Below are 23,423 nucleotides of genomic sequence, written 5' to 3' on the forward strand. Positions count from 1 at the left end.
ACTCGTCCTGGTTGCGTCTCATATCTTCACCTTCCATACTTAAACCATGACTGTTACATAATGATTCCGTACATGCAGTAGTTTTGTGTTTTGAGTTAGATTGACTTTATTTGCTTATGAAACAAACATGTCTGCTTGTGTTTTGTGCTCTGTCAGAACTCGTACCGTCACGCTGGCATTTGTCTGGCTTCAGGAAACCCGGCTGTGTACCGCTGAGTGCACGAAATCCCATTGTTTACGACGCCGTGGTCCTGGATCCCAAAGCCAAATGCCTCAAAGTGAAGTCACATAAGTGCTGGCAGAACAATAAGAAGCTCTGCCTTCATCTGCGCTGACATCCAAATGATTATCTGGGCTTTTTGAAGTGGGTGGAGAGAGGGAAAGGGAGATATGAGAGAGGAAGACGAGACCACACAAAGTAAAGACTTACGGTGTGAAATATGCCAGTGACATTAAAGGAACTGTATGTAAGATATGGATTTTAAATGCTATAAACTTGACCTAAGCGCGTGCACATGAAGAATGCATAATTTCACGTTTTGATTTGGGTTTTTTTGAGTAATTTATACCCTGGTCACTGAGAATCGACAAGAACGGCAATCTCACTGTTAGCATCACTACTTCCTGTCCAGTTTGATCTCTATGGGGGTTAAAATGAATAAATATTTAAAGATGTCTTCCCTTAATTAACAATGACGCAGGATGCAATTAGTTTAAGTATAAATACGTTTCAGTGTATTTATTTATTTATTCATCACCCTAATACAAAGCCGCACGAGATGTCCTTTGGTTGGATGGAAGTGTCCATTTATAGTTTGGTATGTGGATGTTTGGCCTCTTGTTTTTAAATGGAGTGAGAGAGTGAGGGAACGAGAGAGGGGAAAGCGGGGGGTGAGGGGACATGCGGACCACCAGCAGAGAGGCTACTGGGATGTCTGTTTCAGTTTAGACACTGTAATAGATATATAAACAATATCCTGTAAGAAGTGTTCAAATCAAATCGCACTTAAACGCTCAAACTTTTCTGTCAACGTGTGAGTGAGCCCTTGAAATTATAATATTTCACCTCTGCTGTTTGCGTCCAGGGAACTCAGAGCCATTGTGTTAGGGTTGTCATAGTTAAAGCTGCACTACGTAACTTTTTTGACGTGTGGTCTGACCAGCTGTATCCATGGAGGTGGCATCTCTTTGACTGGAATGTTCCCCGGTGTTCAGTTCAGCTACTTTGCATTTACTCATCTACAGGCGGTTTAAAACACTATTACTGTGAGTGGAACCTTCTCTCCACAGACCTGACTTGTAACTTGTGCGGTGACTTGTATCTCTGAGGTGATAGATAAGTTTAATGCCTCACCGTGAAAGATTTCAGTCAACGCAATAACACGGAGTAAGGAGGTGGGCCGTCCCTCCGCTTACGTAGTGCGAGTGTGGGTTACCTTGGCGACAGAATGCACACATTAGCGAGCACACCCTGATACGTTTTTGAGATTGTCTGAAAACTCAAGAAAAAATACAAAATGGATTTAAACAACACATTTTCATGAGCGTTCAGTATGTAGATTGTGTTGAAACATGTCTCAGATTAGGGCTAAGTTGAGTGACAGAGATCAGACGGTGAAGTGCCTCAAGTTAGCTTTATCCTTTGAGATCTATTTAAAAGATATGTTTAGGTTAAAATCGTTAATCGCTATGGCAAGGGTCCTTAATTTTTATAATTCTGAGAGCCGTGGATTGTCTCCGTGATACAGCAGTGACTTGGGGGTCTCTCAAACTCCCCACAGCTCACTGCTTCACTAACGCAGAGCCCTCTTTCTCATCGCTCTTAGCAGAAACCCCGCTTCGGAAACGGCCACGTCTTTGGCTGTGATCCAGTCTAATTTCAGAGGATGTGCACAAGGAAATAATTGACTTCCTCGGTGTTTTACATTTTGCGGAGGGCCTCGGAGAGCGCGCGGGCCGAGGCAGGTGGCTAAATTAGCATATCGCGGCAAATGAGGAGCCAACTAGAGCCTGGGAAATCCGACATTCCCGGTGTGTTGGTGCCCGGAAAGCCTCTGCGGGGGTAATGACGGATGGCTTAGTGAGGCAGTCCTTTGAGGCTCAAACAGAGTGTCTTTGGCCCGGAGCAGCTGAGGGATCCTGGTATTAGAGTGTGCCCCAAGCCAGCGTCTCCCCCTGAGAATGGAGAAATAGCAGTCTAATTGGTTTCATATTAAAATATACAGGCGGTAAAGCGAGCATACTTTTTTCAGGCAATCAACAATTTTATTAATCCCAAAAGGGCGATTCAGTTTGCAGATCTCTGGTCATGTATTAATATAATCATGTACATCAAATATACGATATAACCTCGAAGCGCATTAGAGAACACAGCAGCAAGATTATTTACCATATTTTGGGTCTATTCATGTGCATTTTTTGTTTTGTAGGCTCCATTTTGAGGACTTTTGACCATTATAAAGACTGAGATTGAATTGTTCCCTACTATGGCAATGGTGCACATTTTTTTTCCATGAATGGCAATAGGTTTCATTCACAATCTTCGAATTTCGAATGGACGGCAGAGCTCTTTATAATATAATACAGGACAGATTAAGTATTTTCAACTGACAACAATCACATCTTTGGACTTGAGTAATGGCATCACTTTTTGAAGCAATTTCGAAAAAAAAAAAAAAAAAAAAGAAAAAACAACTATTTTGATAAGTAGTGGAACCAAAGAGGAATGTGTACTTTCAAATATTTTTCTAATACTATCGAAATAGCCGTATTTTTACCTGTGTACAAATAAATATTACTGCATTTTAGCCCAACTTATAATTTATTTGTTTGTGTTTTCAGTGTCGTACTTTGGGGACAGTTACTGCGTCCAGAAACCGTTCCAGGACATCTCCACGTTTGAGTTGTCTCTGGTGATGAAGACGAGCAGGAGGAGTGGTCTTCTACTTCTCGCCGCTGGGACCGACGACTACCTGTTCCTCGAGTTACAGAACGGCAAAGTGCAGGTGCGTACTTCAGTATAAACTTCAGTATAATTTGAATTACTATAGTGGAGATTAAAGGTATTATTTATTTATTATTTTAGTTAGAAATCGAATGTTGTACTGTGGAAACTAGGTGCAAGACGCTCCACCACAAAGGTTACATGGTGTGCTAAACCAATGATATCTAAAGAGCTTGTTGGAAACATCTGAAATGTTTAATAGCAAAAACATTTATGTCCATTTTGAAAAATTGCCAAAAACTATTTTCTTCTACAGATATTTCCAATGAAAATAATATCTAGCAGATTTTATCATGGCGGGATTTAATCATAGACTGTACATATAGATGGACATAGCTAATCAAATAGGAAGTGAGCATGGGCGCACTTCAAGCTCAGTCGACTCCAATTCACTTTACATTGAAAAACCGTCACTCCTCTGTCTGTAAATGCTGCTGTCAGGCTCGTCATTTATGGTTTTAAAATCTTCATATTGACCCGCTCTATATGCTCCTGGTATTTTTATTTCGCAATTTTGTCCGTAAATCAAGATATGAACATTAATAACAGACAAATCAAGTGTCTTCTTTGCCCGAGGTTGCTCCCACTAGTGGTGCAGGTGAGAAGGGGCGTTACCTTCAACAGCCTGGCTCACGATTGGCTTTTTGGTTGCTATGATATTCGAAACTCGGCTCCAAATTCGCCCGTGTACCTGCTAGCCTCGATGAGCTTCATTTGACTGGAGCTAAACGCTGTGGGCGACGTCACACTCACTTAGTCCATCTCTTTATACAGTCTATGGATTATTTCAATAGCAGTAAAATACATTTGACTTTTGAAAAAATTGCTGCACAAAGAGTAAACTGCAAGCTTCCAATGAGTTTTTTTTAAACGGCACTTACCTCTTCTTGAAAATGACCGCTTCATTTAAAAAAATTTTTTTTTTACCTTTATTCAATTCAATAACCATATGAAAGTTCTCAGATATAGCAATAACAGTAATACTATTTGAACTGCGCTGCTACTGTTAACATGCAATACTGAAATGAAAATCCCTTGGAGTCATAGAAGAATATGTGGGCACAGGAAATTAAAATGGACTCACTTCCTTGTGTGTATGGCAGGCTATTGAATCAAAGGGTTAATATATATGCTAATTTGGAGCTAATGTTAATTAATCAAATTTTTACATAACACTAATGAGCCAGGTACATTGATTAGTTGTGTGTTGTTTTGATGGTGGTTAATTACATGTAATCACCAGCTGTGTAAATAAGGATCTTTTAAGTAATCACTCAAATATGTTTTAAATTAGGAGGGAAAAAATGTAGCATCAAAGTAAGTCATTTAGTATAGTATAGTAGTTGTCGTAGGAATAGTAAAAGTACATTTAAAAGTACACTGTATACATTTTCTGGTGGACAGTCTGCCACTTTCTTGTCTCCAGTGAGATATTGTGGCTTTTCCTGGAATGTTCTAAACTTTGGCTTTGAACATCCTATCTATTATTTATTCAATTAGTAACACATTTTTGTTGCTAAAATACCTTGAGAACACACATTCTTAATATGGACAGGCTCCCATATCCACTAATCTGACTCCAAAGAGAGACAAGTTTAATACCATACTGTGGAACATTCCTGGCAAACCAATAATTAACGGGAGACAAGCAGGTAGTAGTAGTAGTAACATCAGAATAAGTGAGTATTCTCTATTTAGAAGCCTCCAGTTACCATATTTCAACATTTATTTGGTTCATAATGTAAACAAAATCTGAAAAACACCAGAAATAATGGTTTGGCTAGTCCAACCAAATCCAAAAATGACTAAATAATCATTAGTTGCAGCTCTATTGTCAACTGAATTCATGTTTTTCTTTCCTCTTAGGCCCGGATGAACTTGGGTGCTGGGGAGGTCACCCTGTCTTCGTCCTCTGGGGTGCAGCTCAACAACCTCCTGGACCATAAGATCTTCCTCAGCCTGACCGAAGACACCCTCACCATGACCATAGACGACAGCTTTTCCACCTATGTCCCTGTATCCACCGACGGGGAGGAACTGAACATCGACGTCGGGGTTTGGCTCGGAGGCACCGGAAACCTGGATGCTTCCTACCTCAGCAACGCCATCCCGCCTTTCCGTGGATGCATGTCCGACGTCACATTCAAATCACATCAGTTTGACATCCTCAGCAACGCATTCAAAGAGTGCCACGATACTAAGGAGTCCTGCAGTGGCGAGTTTGAGGCAGCGGATGGCGAGACAACCAGTTTTAGCACACCGCAATCATTCATATCTTTCTCAACTTGGAGCAAAGCAACCGGAGGAACAAGGACGTTGGAGTTTCTAATGAAAACGACAATTGAAGATGCGTTACTAGTGTTCCACCCTGGTTTAGACAGTGACTTTATCGCGGTAGGAGTTATGGGGGGGTTTCTAAAAGGCGTGATTGATGTTGGTAGCGGTATGGAAGTAATTGACAATACGCTTGTCCAAGTAGATGATGACCAATGGCACAGGGTTAAAATTATATTGGGGGAAAACTCATTTGAAGTTCATGTCGATAGCCAAATTGCATCCCTTCCGCTTGATTCTTCCCAAAAACTGGATTTGGTTGGTAATCTTTATCTGGGAGGAATTCAAGAGAAAATGAAAGAGGTATTTCGTGACAGCGGATCGTTGAGCCGAGCAGAGGATGAGATAACTGCTGAATCATTCATAGGTTGCTTGGGGGAAGTCAAAGTCAACAATAAGGACAGAAGCCTGCAGGATGCACTGGTGACCAAAGATATACATGTGAAATGCGAAGGGGATGACTACGATTACTCTAGTTATTACGATGGAGATGGAGCGACAACTGCCCCTCCTGTTTTTATTGGCTATGACGAAATCGAGTTATCTGAACAACACTGCTTCCCGAATAAAGACACTCCAGATGTTTTCAAAAACGTGACTAAACTACTCGACATCACACCGCTACTTGTCCCGGAAGAAGGAGATGTTTTAATTGGTATAAAAAACCTACTCCCAACTTTTGACCTTGGCAGCGCGGGCATGCAAAACTCTCAAATAACTGTTACGCTAAAAAGTGATCCCTTCTACGGGCTGGTTGATATCAATACGAATAATAGGCGCTTTAAAAAATTCACCTTGCAAGATTTGGTTGATAAGAAGATTAAGTACATGCATGATGGCATACAAAACAACGAAAGGCACCCTGATCAAATCCAAATCGAAGTAGTCGCGCAAGGTATTGACAACTTACCAGAGTGTCTAAAGTCACCTCAACGTTATATACTACCTGTTGAAGTTATCCCTGTCAATGATATTCCACAGCTTAGAGGAGGGGAAATTGCCATCACGGAAAAGGGAAGAACGCGATTGAGCCCGAATCTTATGAAAATCTTGGAATCTGACACCCGTTGCGACACGTTTGTGGTAACAGTGACATCAGAGCCTCCGTTCGAAGTCGGTTACCTCGAAAATGACAAACAACCTGGCAACCCAATCACAGAATTCACTTGTAGAGACTTACAAGATGGAAAAATCTACTTTGTGCACAAGGGAGGAGACACTGATGGTGAACTTACGTTAGAAGTATCAGATGGGCAATTCGAAAGTCATTCTACTACTTTCAATCTCGTGGCTACCCCTGCACATATTACCATTTTAGCTAATGCCGTGCTGCGTTTAACCCAAGGAGAAAATGCATCTATAGGATTACATTTAGTTATGCTGTCCAATCCTCGCGGTGGAGATATTCTATTTAACGTTACCCAACCATTGCTTTACGGTAAATTATTTATTGTGACAGATTATGGCGTTTACAAGGAAGTTTCAAGCTTCTACCGGTCCGATCTTGAAGAAGAACGACTGAAATATTTTAGCACAGATTCAACCGACCAGGAAGACATTGTTGTAGAAAGGATACAATTCAACGCCCATTTGGGACAGTATACTCTTTGGAATAATACTTTTATAGTAAAAATAGCACCAGCTAAAGTTAAAGTATCCACTTTAGTGCCACTTGAAGTCTATGGAGGGGAGATGAAACTGATCAAGCAAGCACAACTTTTCGCAGAGGTTGTAGATCAAGATACTAATCCAGAAATGTTAAAATACATTTTGGTTACGCCTCCAATAAGAGGTGTGCTGCAGCTATTGGATACGCAATTAGCCGAAGGAGATATTTTCACTCAACAGGACATTTTAGACACTACGCTAAGCTACAAAGTGCGTGTGCAAGGAGCTGTGGACAATACAGATTCATTTCAATTCAGAGTTGTATTTAAAGATCAATACTCGCCGTTGTATACGTATCCAATTAACATCATCCCAACTGCCGATGCTCCCGTTTTGACCAATGAAATGTTAACAGTGCTTCAAGGTGGGGAGGAAACCATCAGCAAAAATCATCTTTGGGTGCACACGCCTGATATGGGAGATTTTGTTTACCAAATTACCCAAGGGCCAAAGCATGGTCGGATTATAAGAAATGCACCATCAGGAATGCCGAGATTCGAAGGAGCAATTCGGATTTTCAGCAATGAAGATCTGGAGCTTGATAGGTTGGTTTACAAACACGATGGATCGAAGACGACAAGTGACGAGTTTCAGTTTTCCGCATTTGACCAGGAAGCGCAAGGCTCCTACGATCAAGAAACGATTAGGGGTGTCTTTAGGATTACAATTCAGACCAAAAATGAGCACATCCCTGTAAGAGTGGTCGATGAAGTTTTGAATGTGGTTCGTCATGGGCAGCGTCTGCTAACAACAGATGTAATTCAATTTAAGGACGACGATTCTGGTTTTAACGACTCCCAAATTGTCTACGCACGTGAAGGTATCCTATCTGGCAATATTGTTTCATCGACTAACCCTTCGCAGCCACTTTTCCGGTTCACACAAGCCGATTTGAGAGACAAAAAAGTGTTATTCCTACACCATGGAGCAGACCAAGAACGATTTTCCCTTCAAGTGTCCGATGGCTTCCACAAGACTACAGCAATCCTCCAAATCCAAGCAGGAGATCCTTACCTACGGCTTGTCAACAATACTATGATAGTTATTGATCACGGTGCAACCAAAACACTTAACACGACATTACTGAGTGCGGAAACCAATTTGGACATTACAGACGATAGTGAAATCACATTCAGGATCACTGCAGCTCCTCAAGAAGGTAGAATAATTGTTAGTGGAATTGAAGCTTCTGAATTTACACAGGAAGACTTGAAGAAAGGCGTTGTTTCGTATGAACATAATTACGAAAGTCTACAGTCCAAAGATTCATTTAGCTTCGTAGTCCAAGCAGAGGAGAGAGCAGAGGTGGGAACTTTCAAAATTAAAATCTTCAAGCAGGGATACAGGTCAGAGCCACAGGTGGTCAAAAACGAGGTGATTATCTCCTATGAAGGCGAGCACACCGTCATCAACCAAGATCACCTCAAGGTAAGCTTTACTCACAGTGGATTCAATGTTGGTTGGTTATTGTGTGTAACAATGTTAGTGACCCCATATAAAGGCACATTGTAACTTTTCAAGCCACATGTGAAAAATGTGCAGAAGATATGCAAGATATTTGTGCATTTGTGGATAGGGCAGATGTGCTTTTCTCAATTGGATGTAACAAAAGTTACATTTTTCAGCTTGTTCCTCTGTTTTTGCACTTCGATCAATCAGATTCAAACAATCGTCATGACGTTCTGTGGCTTCCAATTGCTTTAAGCGAGAGCCATCCCATATTGATGTGTAGAACTTAATTCAGACTGGTTCATATGAATCTGGAGTGAGCTAATGCTCATGGAAAGATATCACTAAATAAATGCAACAGACAAACCCCTCACGCATTATTTTATGTCCTTTAAAGCCAAAGTACATAATTTTTTAGCCAAAGAAATAGTTAGTTAGTTTTAACTAACTTTTAACAATTTCCATGAAATCATGCAGGTCATGTGCCACATTCAGAAAGCTCCATATTGTACCTTTAAATTGGCTTGTCAAGATTTCTCTGTTTTACAGTAAGGAAATCCGAGAATCATTTGAGACCAAAATGAATGTGTATGTCTGATAAACAGCTTTAGGTCAATGCTGCTGTTGTTGCTCGGCATAAGCATTTCTCTTTTTTATAAACAATATGTTTGTTATTATTGGCACAAAGATTTATCGCCTCTACTTTTAAGTTTACTTTTTCTTCTCAAACAAACACTTTCCCATGACTCACTGCAGCATCTAAACCTATTGTATAAGCCAGTCTATAATGCACAGTGCGCCACATGAAGGAAGTGCTAAAAAGTGACTGCTCTGGCTCTGCTTATAATCTAGTTTATGTTCTAAATGATAGTCTATTACGAGGAGCAGAGCGGTACGAATCCCCTGGAGGACTTCCTGTATGTCACTTATAAGACTGAACTTCACTGTAAAAGCAATTAATGGTGTTTAGATAGTGGACTCATTAATAACACATTGCATATATATTCTGCGTATAGCTTGACATTTAAAGTGATGAGTAAGAAAGCTTTATATTTACCCAATAAAGTCCATGCCTGCCATTATATAAGTAGAAGCAGATAGAGGAGTGTGTAAAAGTAAAGCGCCTGTCTACAATGTTATTCACCTTCCGCTCATTAAGCTTTAAACACAATAGTTATTAGGTTATCAGGTTTTTGGTGCAATTCCCAGATGAGTATGTTTTTTTTTTTTGGGGGGGGGGGGGGGTTGTGTCCTTGGGCAAGACACATAACTGTCCTTGCCTTTAGTGTCTGCGTACATGGATGCGTGATAGACAGGCACTCTTTGAGGAGAGCCAGGACGGTAGAAAAGTACTACAAAGAAAAGCCCAAATAAATTCATAATAATAAAAAATATGAATCATGTTTAATTATGATGAAAGTGAATGGATTTATTGATTTAATTTGACCTATTTTTGCTGCTGCTCTTCTGTAACTTTATTCTGGGCGGCAGTAGCTCAGCATTGGTAGAGCAGTCAGATCCACTGGCCCACAGGCTGGAGGTGAATGCTGTTGTTGTGTCCTTGGGTAATACACTTACCCACCGTCTGTGTACACTGATGTATGAATGTGTGTGAATGGGGGAGTGGTTCCTTGATGTTCCTTTGAGAGCCTTGAAGGTGGAAAAGTGCTAAAAATGTGACAATTTTCCATGATATTTTGATATGATGGATTGATACCGGTGTATAGTTTACCTGTAATTGCAATGTTTTTGCTTCAAAATATGCAATATTTAAACTACCATGTTCTGGATATGAATCTGTTAAGAAGAAATTTTAAATAAATAATAAGATAAAGTTAAAATTGTCACAAATAACTACACTTGAATCAGCCTGAATGAAGATTTAGTACATAATGCGCACACTGTTTAATAGGAATTATTTAAGTGCAGTAACTACCGTACTTATTTAAAGGACACATATTGTGCAAAATTGACGTTTGAGCTTTTAACCATGTTATAATTTTGTACCCTCATCAAAAAATACCTTGAGTTATATTTTGATTAATTCAGTGACTTCCCTGAGCACTCTAAAAAGTTCTAATCACATTTTGACTGGATTGTTGCATCAAATCTAGACTTTTCCTGTGCAGTGTTTAAGCCCTTAAACCATGACCGGACTAATTATACAGTGAAATTGTGTTCACAACAAATGAATGGCTTAGCATAGCATTCACAGTGAGAAAGGACTTCAACTGTTTACTTTTTAGACTTTGCAGACAATATTTTAAGTAGTGAAATTATGAAATACTTATCCCAAGGTGATCAAACGCATGTTTAAATGGGAATTAAAGCCACAAGAATGTATAATATATGCCGTAGTTATAAAGCTGCTTTGACCAGGTGGAATTTGCAGTGACTTCTATAGAAACTCTCCTGATCAATTTTATTTAAGCCCTGACTACCAGCAACTACACTACAAATATCATAGGCCTGTCTCTTTTAATACCTTCCACAGATTAATGTTATGGCAGTAGCTGATTCGAAGGTTGTTAGTTCAAATCCCTCTTGACATAAACATGGTAGAGTGGTCAGATCAATTAGTGGTGCAATTCTAGCTCCCACAGTTATGGTGTCCTTCGGCAAGACACTTAATCTGCCTCTGTTGGGATTTTGCCAGTTTAGTTGCGTCACAGATAAATCTCCGGACTTCTCCTGCTCAGTTTTTAAGTCCATAAACCATCACCAGACTTATTCTACCATCAAATTATACTCACAACAAATGCATGGCTAGAAAATGTTGAAATACTTCTTCCAAGGTGCATGTTTAAAAGCTATTTAAAGCCACACGAATGAATATGTGTTCTTTAAGGGATTAGGTTAGGAGTCAGAGTATAGATTAAGTTACTAAAATGGAATCAATCTTAATAAACTGTTTGAGCATTTTGAATCAAATCTTCATTCATGCTTTATTAGGACAATTAAAAGTAGTTGTTGTTACTGAAAATTGCTGTCACTGAGCAAATGTATTCTATCAAACGTCTCACCCTCTGATTGTGTTGTTTGTAGGTGGAGCAGGCTGACATCCTCCCCTCAGACATGGTGTTCACAGTGAAAGAGCCTCCTCGTCTGGGACACGTGGTGAAAATGACCAACAGCTCAGACGGATCCGAGTCCCCAATGCTCGACTACATCCACTCTTTCACTCAGAGCGACATCGACCAGGGACAGATCCTCTATGTGTCTGCTTATATACAGGTCGGTGCTCAGAGTGGCTCCTACTTATTGTCATTTAAACGCCACCAAAGTTTTATTCTGGTGTGTTCTCTCACATTCAAGACGCCATTGGTTTGAACATTCCCATTTTCCCCTTTAACAAGTATACGAATTTTGTATATTTCTTTTTGTTTGCTCAATGCCGAAGCTTGAACTCGAAAACTCTAGTCAGGATGTTACCACGAACACAGTAAAAATAACAACTCCAATCATATGTCCAGTACAATTAGAAATGTAGTGGAGTAGAAAGTACAGATACACTGCTTGGCCCAAAAAAAAAAGTCACCACCAAAAAAAAAAGTCACACACTCTAATATTTTATTGGACCGTCTTTAGCTTTGATTACGGCACACGTTAGATAATCTTCTTCTTCCATCCAGTGTTGCATTAATTTTTCACCAAGATGTTGCATTGATGATGGTCGAGTCTGACGTTGCACAAAGCTTCTCCAGCACATCCCAAAGATTCTCAGTGGGGTTAAGGTCTGGACTCTGTGGTGGACAATCTATGTGTGAAAATGATGTCTCATGCTCCTGAACCACTCTGTCACAATTTGAGCCGATGAATCCTGTCATTGTCATTTTGGAATATGCCCGTGCCATCAGGGAAGAAAAAATCCATTTGTGGAATAACCTGGTCATTCAGTATATTCAGGTGTCAGCTGACCTCATTCTGCTGAACCTAGACCTGACCAACTGCAGGAGGCTCGTACATATTTGTTTAGTTAAATCCAGGTGGTGACTTTTTTTTTGGCCAGGCAGTGTGGCTTAAGGACAGTACTTTATTACTTGTACTTCGTTACCTTCCACCTCTGCTTCTGACCAGTGAGCGCAAGGACAGCAATGGAGCTAGCGTGGGCTCAGAGCAAGGCTAGGCTAAATCTTACAAAGCTAACATTTCATCAATTTGAGATATAAAAATATTTAAAGACTTCATGTTGTGAATATAAGAAGAATCCCTACAAAACCTGACCTTTGTGAAAGCTATGGATGCCCCGTCAGCCGAACACGGGCACACATAAATACATTGCGCTCTATGGGAGACTTCCTTCTACGGTGGAGCGCTGGCATCAAGACAGAGGGAGCAACTTCTCCGGGTCTTATTATAGATCCATGACACATCCATAACATTTGTCATCCACTTAACCTTTCAGCCTTGTCTTAACTTCACACTTTATTATCTATGCCTTCTTTAAGTCCACGTTTTTATCCTACAGGGAGAAGACATCTTTACGGTGCACGTGAGTAATGGTTTCACTGCGGTGGAGGAGCTGCAGATCCTGGTGAATATCGTCCCCAGATTCATCCCTGTGCATTCACTCAACATCACGGTGAAGGAGGGCCTTAGCCGGATCATAGACTCCAGCGTGGTCAACATCTCCCACCCCTTCTACGTTCTGGCCAATCTGGACTTTGTGGTGGACGAGCCTCCTCAGCACGGAGAGCTGCGGTCACAGGTCCAAGGAGAAGAAGTCCCGTATTTCACATGGAACGAGGTATGTACTAATTATATAAGTGTAGCCATGATACTAAAATGTGAAAACTTTGCCTGGGGTCAATTTCTCCGGTCGAAGAGTTTGGTAACTGTTGAATCTGTCCGAGTTCAGATGTGCGTGATTGACAGGTGGATTAGCCAATGAGGGACACGCATGGTTCATCTGTATCAAAACAAATTTGTCCGCCTATGAGGATAAAAGAAAGGGATATGAGGCGAGATGTATTAGATGGAGTTCAAAATGAGAGATGACCAATGAGGTTCTTCGTTTCACATGCATCACTGAAGTAAACAAATCTGATTGGACGCCCATGTTTGAGCCTGGCTGCAGACGCGGTGAAGGGCGGGGTGACCAGACTGATATCCCTCTGTGTAAGAAATACAGTTAATAGTCTGTACTTGCTAGATTCATATTGATAAAATGCAGATTCTTTTGCAGTACAGTGAGTTCTTGGGTCGGGTCACTAATAGAAATGATCAGGTTTATCTTTTGGCTAAATACAGTGTAATCTATAGGAAACACTTGCTCCTGCCCTGATCTGACACTTGTTTTCAGTCAATATTGGACTGATCAGTTTCAAAAATATATATATTTCGTATTTATTATTTCTATCATCTTTACTTTAATCACAATGCACCATACATCATTTCAGATATAGCTGGGACTGTCCTAGGATCTTTACTTTTGAAGGCGATGCATAGGAAATACTCTTTCTCTGTCCAGAGCTATAAACAAAAAAGCCTTAAATCAGACCCGATAATAAAATGTTAAAGTATTTATTTGACCCCATGTTCCAATCACTCCCATGTGTTTTTCCAAAGCCGCTGTTACCAAAATACAGTCTTATAGTCTATTGCCTCCAAGATAAACCCCTTTGACTGGGAAAGACTGACAAATTTGAACTACATTGGCAGTTTAATATTATTTGAGCTTAATAATTATTTTTTTTGTCTTAAATAATAATAATAATAGCATTTTAGCTCAATTTGAGTGGGAATACTTTACAATTTTTGGTGTTCTTGGGAAAAGTTCCTGTTTTCCAGTGCTGGCAAGAAATAAAAAAAAAGTGATTTAAAAAGGAGTGTACAATTAAAGAGGCATTATGCAACTTTTATGGTGGAGGGTGTGCTTCATGCTTGACTCTTTGGAGATGTCCGAATTGTAGATTTGATAAAATTTGAACTTAAATAATGATAATTGTGGTAAAGAAGGAGCTGAGCCGGAAGGCGAAGCTCTCGATTTACCGGTCAATCTACGTTCCTACCCTCACCTATGGTCATGAGCTTTGGGTAATGACCGAAAGGACAAGATCACGGATACAAGCGGCTGAAATGGGCTTCCTCCGCAGAGTGGCCGGGCGCACCCTTAGGGATAGGGTGAGGAGCTCGGTCACACGGGAGGAGCTCGGAGTAGAGCCGCTGCTCCTACACGTTGAGAGGAACCAGCTGAGGTGGCTCGGGCATCTGCTCAGGATGCCTCCTGGACGCCTCCCTAGGGAGGTGTTCTGGGCATGTCCCACCGGGAGGAGGCCCCGGGGAAGACCCAGGACACGCTGGAGGGACTATGTCTCTCGGCTGGCCTGGGAACGCCTTGGGGTCCCACCGGAGGAGCTGGAGGACGTGTCCGGGGTGAGGGAAGTCTGGGAGTCCCTGCTTAGACTGCTGCCCCCGCGACCCGGCCCCGGATAAGCGGAAGAAAATGGATGGATGGATGGATGGATAATGATCACATTGGACTTGCATATTTATGGGTTAATAAATACCATACAAATGCTATATGCTAGTTGTTGTTAGCTTTGATATCACGGCAAAACTCGTCCACTCCGCTCGGTTGTGAAAAGTGCTTATAAACTCATCACTGTGAATAATTAGGATGCTCACAAATGGAAACTTTGGACCACTGCAAACTGTATGAACTAAAAATCAGGTACAGCGCTTTTTCCATTTCCCACTATTTCTACTTTGAGTTTGTTTGTTTTTTTCCCGCAGAGTTTAAAGGTCAGAGTAAAGGAGAGATAACACTGTGAGGGGGACTATCTCTGTGTGCTTCTGAATCTTTGGGAAAATATTAAAATGCATGAAAAGTCCACTGTCAAAAACCTCATGCATTCTGAGTATGGACCAGAGTTTAGTCCTGATAGTTAGACACATATCTCTCTCCTATGTCTCCTCGTCTGTTCCCTTCTCTCATTCTTTCTCCTTTTCTTCCTTTCTCTCCCTCTTTCCACTCTTCTTTTCCTATCCACTCCTCTCTGTCTTAATTGTTCCTCCTCTCTCTTCTCTCCCCTCTTTTCCCTTCTCTCATCCTCTTTCCAACTCTCTCTTCCTCTCCTTTGTCTCCTCCTCTCCCGCTTTCTTCCGTTTCCTCCTCTATCTCCTCTTCTATCCCCACTCCTCCTGCCTCTCCCCTTTTTTTGTCTCTCTTCCGTTCTCCCCCTCCTTCTCTCATCCTCTCCCCTCTTCTTTCCTCTCCTTTCCTATCTCCTCTCTACTCCACCACTGTCCTCCTGTATCTCTCTCCTCTCTTCTCGCACTCTCTTCTCTCCCCATTTCACCCTCTTTCCTCCTCTCTCCTCATCTCTTCCTCCTCTTTCTCTCACACCTGTCTTCTGTCCTCTCTCCCCCTCTCCCTTCTCCTCTCCTCTCGCCTCCTTTCTCCTCATCTCTTCCTCCTCTTTCTCTCTCTCTTCTCTCCTCCTCTCTCTTCGCTACCCCTCTCTCCTCATCTCTTCCACCTCTTTTTCTCTCCCTCTCCCTCCTCATCTCTTCCTCCTCTCTCCTACTCTCTTCCTCCTCCTCTCTCCTCCTCTCTTCTCTTCTCCTCTTCTCTCCTCCTCTCTCCTCTCTCTTCTCTCCTCCTCTCACCGCCTCTCTCCTCCTCTCTCTTCTTTTCTCCTCTCTTCTTTTCTCCTCTCTCCTCCTCCTCTCCTCCTCTCTTCTCCTCCTCTCCCCTCCTCTCTCTACTCTCCTCCCCTCTCCTCCTCTCTCCTCTCTCCTCATCTCTACCTACCCCTCTCTCCTCATCTCTTCCTCCTTTTTTTCTTTCCCTTCCTCCTCTCTCCTCCTCTATCCTCTCTCCCTCTCTCTCCTCCTCTCCTCTCTCCTCTTCTCCTCTCTCCTTCTCTCCTCTCTCCCTCTCTCTCCTCCTCTCTCCTCCTGTCTCCTCTCCTCCTGTCTCCTCTCCCCTCCTCTCTCCTCTCCTCCTCTCTCCTCCTGTCTCCTCTCTCCTCCTAGCCTCCTCTCTCTCCTCTCTCCTCTCTCTCCTCCTGTCTCCTCCTCTCCTCTCTCCTCCTCTCTCCTCCTGTCTCCTCCTGTCTCCTCTCCTCCTCTCTCCTCTCCTCCTCTCTCCTCTCTCCTCTCCTCTCCTCCTCTCTCCTCCTGTCTCCTCCTGTCTCCTCTCTCTCCTCTCCTCCTCTCTCCTCTCCTCCTCTCTCCTCCTCTCTCCTCTCTCCTCTCTCATTCTCTCTCCTCCTGTCTCCTCTCTCCTCCTCTCTCCTCTCCTCCTCTCTCCTCCTGTCTCCTCTCTCCTCCTAGCCTCCTCTCTCTCCTCTCTCCTCTCTCTCCTCCTGTCTCCTCCTCTCTCCTCCTCTCCTCTCTCCTCCTGTCTCCTCCTGTCTCCTCTCCTCCTCTCTCCTCTCCTCCTCTCTCCTCTCTCCTCTCCTCTCCTCCTCTCTCCTCCTGTCTCCTCCTGTCTCCTCTCTCTCCTCTCCTCCTCTCTCCTCTCCTCCTCTCTCCTCCTCTCTCCTCCTGTCTCCTCCTGTCTCCTCCTCTCTCCTCCTGTCTCCTCCTCTCTCTCTGTGTGAAAACTGTTCCGTTGCCTTTAGTCTGCCTGCAGCTAAAATAACTGGCCCTATATGTATTTTCATAATAACTTGAACAGACAAAAACACCATTGCGTTGCTACTGCTATTCGCCCAAGAGCAATAGTTCTGAAGAGCAGCCAGTATCAAATAAGCAAAGGACTACTTTTTATAACTTCTTTTAAAGTTTTACACATCCGTTTGATGCGCTCGTGTTACTGTTATTTTCAGAATATAAAACTGAGTTGGTAATAGGTTCCACGTTGGAGAATAAATGTTTTTACTTCGTCTCGGCAATTTTTTATTTTTTTTCAAGCAAAAACCCAAATTGTTCACAAATTAAAGTCGCATGTGCCAGATAGTGGTGATCTGGAGAGCAGCTAGGCCAACCCAAACTAAGAATCTGAGGGAAGACTAGTGCGGGATACTATGAGAATACTGCAAATAAAGTTACTCAAAGCAGACGTACTGTGCTTGTGTCAGCTCTATATTTATAATCTACGACACCCGTGGATCATTATGTTATAATTTCCACATTTTAAATCACAATATTCATCTAAAACGACTTCATAAAAGAAAACTGCGGTGCCCAGTGGGAGCTGACATCTCCGTAAATGTCATCACAACAAAGAGCCGCGCAGCTGTCGGTCCCTCCTATGGATAGCTGCAGCTCACGTTAGCGAGCAGCAGAATCCTACGTGTATCATCCAGTAAGAAAATAAAATTGGAGAACTGGTGTTGAGCGGCAAAATGGCATCTTGAAAGTAAGCGATTTTTTCACTCCAAATTAAAAGTCCATTTGAAAAGTCCATTGTGCAGAATAGGTCAAGTTTTCATGTTTATTTTCTCATTATTACTTTAATTACTTTAATTATTACTATTTATCATTGTTTTCTATCCATAAAGGTTGAAAAGAAAAATAGACCTACAAAAATACAGGAAGTACTGGAGTCTCAAACGTAATGCCTCTACCTACTGTATGTCATCAACATGAGGGACAATCTGTCTGTTTAAATAATATTTGAACGAAATAGAGGTGTTGTTGTTTGTTTTTATTAGTCTAATCAGATCCATTATGCATTATAGACAAGTTTTGATCCTTGTTTACATTTTGGTTGCTATTATAGGTTATAGAATTACCTGTGCCTATGTCGTATCTGCTGCCCGTGTCCAACCAGGAAGTAAAATGATAAACTTCACCAAAATTTGAAAAAATAGATTTGTAGTAAAATCACAAATGATGTTAACAGTGATTTTGTGAAATGTGTTGTCTAACCCTCAGTGTCCAGTAGGTTCATAGTGGTCCATGGGTGTATACTAGTCTATGTGTCTTATACTTGTGAAAGATACAGCTCAAGATCATTGTAAAACTATTCAGGAAAGGTTAATTTCTGTCCTGTGAATGTGACTTTTTTAGTACTGATACCTGTTCTAATGAGTCTAGTTTCGATACTAGTTTTATAATTGATTAGTCTACTTTTGACAACCCAATCCAATATAAATAGCGTTGACAAACTGCACCAGTGCATTGAAGGAGGGCAGAGGGGATCAGTTAAATGAGATGAGTTTTTTAGGGTTTTTCGAGTTTGTACTTTTCCATTGAATCACATAATTATAATGTTTCATTGGGTTTGGCCTTACACAGCCTTGATTTAAGACCTAGAGTCAGCTGTTTCTAATGCTGCATTCAAGTGCTTCTCACATTCAGGACATTTTAGTATTTAGTATTTTATTATCCATTGTCATAACTGCATTATTAGTGAGTAACATTGTGTGGTCCGTTCAGTAAATACATATAGACCTCAAACAGAGGTCCATTTAAAGTACGGCTTCTTTCTGGAATCTCACTTTTTCCACCATGTGCAGTACAACAGTTTTTCTGACTTTTTCTGACTGGAGAGAAATCCAGATCTCGTCTGATCTCTGAAGTTAAGCAGGGCCAGGCCTGGTTAATATTTGGATTGGAGAGCTGTGGGAATACCAGGCCCCACAGTGGGGCTCCAGTGGCTCTAGTGGAAATGTCATTGTGTCCTTGGGCAAGACACTTCATCCACATTGCCTAATATGAATGTGATGTGTGTGTGAGTGTTGGTGGTCGGAGGGGCTTATGTCAGTCTGTCCCAGGGCACCTGTGGCTGCAGTAGTTTATCATTGAGTATGGAGTGAGTGAATATGAAACAAAATGGTAAAGTGACTTTGATATCAATATATAACCAGTTGTGGATGAAGTACTTTATTTTGTTACTTAAGTAAAAGTACAGATACAGAGATAAGAAGTTACTCGAGTGAAACTAAAAGTATCACATGAAAAAATCTACTTAAGTAAAAGTTTTAAAGTACCTGTTTAAAACTGTGTTCATTTGTTAGTGTTAAATGTAGTGAAATTAATTTTAAAATTATACACATTTTGGTCAATAGTAACAATACGAACCAGTTTCATAATTTTTCTTTGAATTTTGTGTATTTATTTTTGTTTTGCTCAAAGCTGAAGATTGAACTCAAAAACTTTAGTCAGGATGTTTCTACAAACATAGTAAAAAATAACTCTCAAATCATATGAAAAGTACTTTTTACTTTTCAGTCCAATTCAAAAGTACCGATGGAGTAAAAAGTACTGATATCTACTCTTAAGTATAGTACATTACTACTACTTGTACTTTGTTACCTTCCATCATTGTATATAACTATATATTATGATACTAAATCTAGTGATACAGCATCATTATTATGGGCCACTGCATTAATGTATTGATGTATTGATGTATTTTTAGGTTTAGTAGTTTTTGGTATATTTTACAAAATCATGTTGTGGCAATAGGCTCTGAGCACAGCAGCTCTCGGTAACTTCACTGTTAGCATCACTACTTCCTGTCTAATTTTATCTCTATGAGGTTTTTCTGAGTCTCACTAAAATGAATAAATATTTAAAGATGAGGCAGTGACAGGAAGCTGCAGGTGAATGTCACTGACAACATGTTAAACACTAAAATAAAATGAATACTTCACCAGAGACACTTCTGTGTTTAGAAAGAGACATGTTTGTGTCTCAGTGCTAATGCTAATGCTAACTTTGAGGCATAATAAATACTAAAACAACACCACAAACAGAAGTATTCTACATATAAAAATAATTGGCTAGTCTTTGTTTTAATTAATTTGAATTTTAATAGGCTGTGTATTTTATGTTTTCTGATTTGAATAAAAGTGAGTGCATTTTACAATTGTGTTGTTTGTTTAAAGAAAGGAAACTTTTTTATGCAATAGATTTGACACATTCACTGTTGAAATGTGTGTATTTCATATCAGGTTTGTGCAGGCAGTGGTTTAACAAAAAAAGAAATACTGTTGTCAAAATGTGCTGTATCGCTCCATCGACTTTGGCTCCAATTCACTTTCAATTGAAAAACTGTCGCCTCTCTCTTTATAACTGTAATCTGCTGCTGTCAGGCTCGTCATTTTGTATCTACATGATCCAGGTGTTTTTATTTCCCTTTTGTGTCCATAAATCAAGAGATGAACATTAATAAGAGACAAATGGTGACTTATTTCATCTTGTGTTTGGTGACATAAGTTTGCTCTGTTTGAAACTCCATAGGCTCTATTCTTGGACTTATTTGGTTGGACATCTTAGTCTGAGCTTCTTTAGGCCCTCCCTCTCACCTCCTCTGGGCCCTCCCTCTCACCTCCTCTGGGCCCTCCCTCTCACCTCCTCTGGGCCCTCCCTCTCAGCTCCTCTGGGCCCTCCCTCTCACCTCCTCTGGGCCCTCCCTCTCACCTCCTCTGGGCCCTCCCTCTCACCTCCTCTGGGCCCTCCCTCTCAGCTTAATCTGGGTTATATACAGTGGTCCCGACCGGTGCTACAGGGAGGTCATGTTAGCGTAGCATGTTACAGGAACATGTGAAAGAGAGACAGAGCGAGAGGCAGAGAGAGTGAAAGAAAGTGAGAGAAAGAGGGTGAGAGAAGCCGATCCAAAATCCAACCTCAAAAATGTGCAGTGTGGCCAAATGTAACGCTTAAAGTTTCAGACACGGGGGGCTCACATCAAGATTTACTGCTGGGATTTATGTCAACTTTGGATAACGATGCATATTACAGCTCTTTGTCCAAATCAGAGAAACGCCTGTAGTTTGGATGGAGCAAAGCACTTTTGGTAATTACAGTTGATTTGAAAAGTTATGATCATTTTTTTTATTATTATTATTATCATAACCCTCTCTCTATCTCTATCTCTCTCCTTCTTGCTCTCTTCCTTTCACATTCTATTTCTCCCTCTCTCTCTTTCTCCCTCTCTCTCTCATCTTCCCTCTGTCCCTCCCTCTCTTTCTTTCTGTCTGTCAATATCTCTCCCTCCCTGTCTGTCTCTCTCCCTCTCTCTTCATTCATCCCCCTCTCTCCCTCTTTCTTTGTCTCTCCATCCCTCTGTCTCCCTCCTCTCTCTCTTTTCCTCTCTCCCTTTCTGTCTCCCTCCCTCACTGTCCCTCTCCATATCTCTCTGTCTCTCCCTCCTTCTCTTTTCCTCTTCCTCCCTCCCGCCCTGTCTCTCTCCCTCGCTCTCTTCATCCATCCCTCTCACTCTCCCCCTTCTCTCTCTCTCTCTCTCCATGTCCATCCCTATCTCTCTGTCTCCCCCCCTTTCTCTCTCCATCTCTCTCTCCCTCTCTTTGTCTCTCCCTGCCCCATCTCCCCCTCTCTCTTTTGCTCTCTCCCTTTCTGTCTCCCTCCCTCCCCCCTCACTTCCTCTCTATATCTCTCTGTCTCTCCCTCCTTCCCTTTTTCCTCTTCCTCCCTCCCTCTCTATCTCTCTCTGCCTCTCTCTCCACCTTCTCTCACTCTCTCTTTCTCTATCTCTCCCTCTCTTTGTCTCTCTCTCCCCCTGCCTCCCCCCTCTCTCTTTTCCTCTCTCTTTCTGTCTCCCTCCCTCTCTGCCCCTCCTCACTACCTCTCTATCTCTCTCTCTCTCTTCATCCATCCCTCACTCTCTGTTTCTCCCCCCTGCTTTCTCTCTCCACCTCTCTCTCTACACCTCTTTCTTTGTCCCTCCCTTCCTCTGTCTATCTCTCCACCTCTCTCTTTTTTCCTTCCTCCCTCTTAGTCTCCCCCTACCTCTCTGCCCCCCCTCTCTCACACTCTCTCTCCCTCTCTCTCTCTCCCTCCCTCTCTTTCCGTCTCTCCCTCTCTCTCTCTTCCTCCCTGTCTGTCTCTCTGCCTCCCCCTCCCTTTCTCTCTCTCCCTCTCTCCCCCTCCCCCCCCCCCCCCCCCCCTCTCTCTCCCTCCCTCCCCCTCTCTCTCCCTCCCTCTCTTTCCATCTCTCTCTCTTCCTCCCTGTCTGTCTCTCTGCCTCCCCCTCCTTCTCTCTCTCTCTCTCTCTCTCTCCCTCACTCTTTCTCTCTCTTTTTCTCTCTCTGTTCACTCACACGTTTGTTCAATCTTTTCCATCAGGTCTTCATTAGGTCGTCCATCAGTGAGACACAAAAATCTACGTTTTTAAAAACCGCCAATTATTCCCAAATCAAAGAGAGGCCAGTTTTTCCAACGTAAAGGAAAGAAAAGCTGCCGGCGTTCCGATGCAGTTTGACAGGAACATTCTGGCCTAGCGCTGGCACGATATCACTCTTTTGGAGGATATAGTTTCATTTTCCCCTCTGTGTAACACTATAGATCTGGTTTTACTTGTAACTGTAGAGTTCCTCACATAACAAAAGCAAAGATTTTACAATAAATAGATCTACAATATATCAACAAATGGAAAAATCTGATTACGTGTATTTAAAGGCGGCGGATTTTACTTCTCTGGGGTATAAAATGTAACACAAACATAATTAGCTCACCATGCTACCTTTTAAATGCTATATTCGCCAAAAACAACATCTATTATAAGTTCATAAGTCCCTCCTCCCTTTGCTCTCTGCGCTAAGTCACTCCCCCTTCAGAGCGTTATCACAACACAATCAGTGTGCACCCCACTAACGAAACTACTTCACATCACATCAGATTTGTGAAGTTGTAGTCTATTGTTTGGTATCCTGCTTTTGTATATTTATGGAGGATTGTCGTGTGGGAGCATGGGTGACGTAGGCTTGTGGGCGGAGCTTTGTACAGAATCTTACGGCGAACCATAAGGAGGGTCAAATAGGGCCTAGGAGAGATCTCTAGATTACTCAAACATGCACGGATGACATATAAAACCTCTACAAGCATGTTTTTGATGAAGAAACAACTTTATAACACGGCAGAAAGCTTCAAATCGATTTTTGCCTAATACCTCCTCTTTAAATACGCATTATTTGTTGGAAGTGTGATGTTTTGGCTGAATATTTAAAAGTGTCTATAACAGTGTCATCACAATCTGTAAGAAGTAGCCTGTGCTTGTAGAGTAACCGTAACCAAAAATATTTTAAGGATAAGGTGTACTGAATGTCTT

General features: G+C 41.7%; 1 protein-coding gene across 1 annotated transcript in view; it reads left to right on the forward strand.

Annotated features, from left to right (window-relative positions):
• The window catches only part of cspg4 (chondroitin sulfate proteoglycan 4), a 138,604-nt gene that overhangs the window by 93,827 nt on the left and 21,354 nt on the right, over nt 1-23,423 (forward strand). The window contains exons 2-5 of the mRNA XM_033968304.2: nt 2,842-3,005; nt 4,871-8,434; nt 11,501-11,689; nt 12,924-13,202. Coding sequence (XP_033824195.1) covers nt 2,842-3,005; nt 4,871-8,434; nt 11,501-11,689; nt 12,924-13,202 — 4,196 coding nt within the window. The remainder of the gene's footprint in view (nt 1-2,841; nt 3,006-4,870; nt 8,435-11,500; nt 11,690-12,923; nt 13,203-23,423) is intronic.

The sequence above is a fragment of the Periophthalmus magnuspinnatus genome, chromosome 6 (assembly GCF_009829125.3).
Source record: "Periophthalmus magnuspinnatus isolate fPerMag1 chromosome 6, fPerMag1.2.pri, whole genome shotgun sequence".
Taxonomy (NCBI): domain Eukaryota; kingdom Metazoa; phylum Chordata; class Actinopteri; order Gobiiformes; family Gobiidae; genus Periophthalmus; species Periophthalmus magnuspinnatus.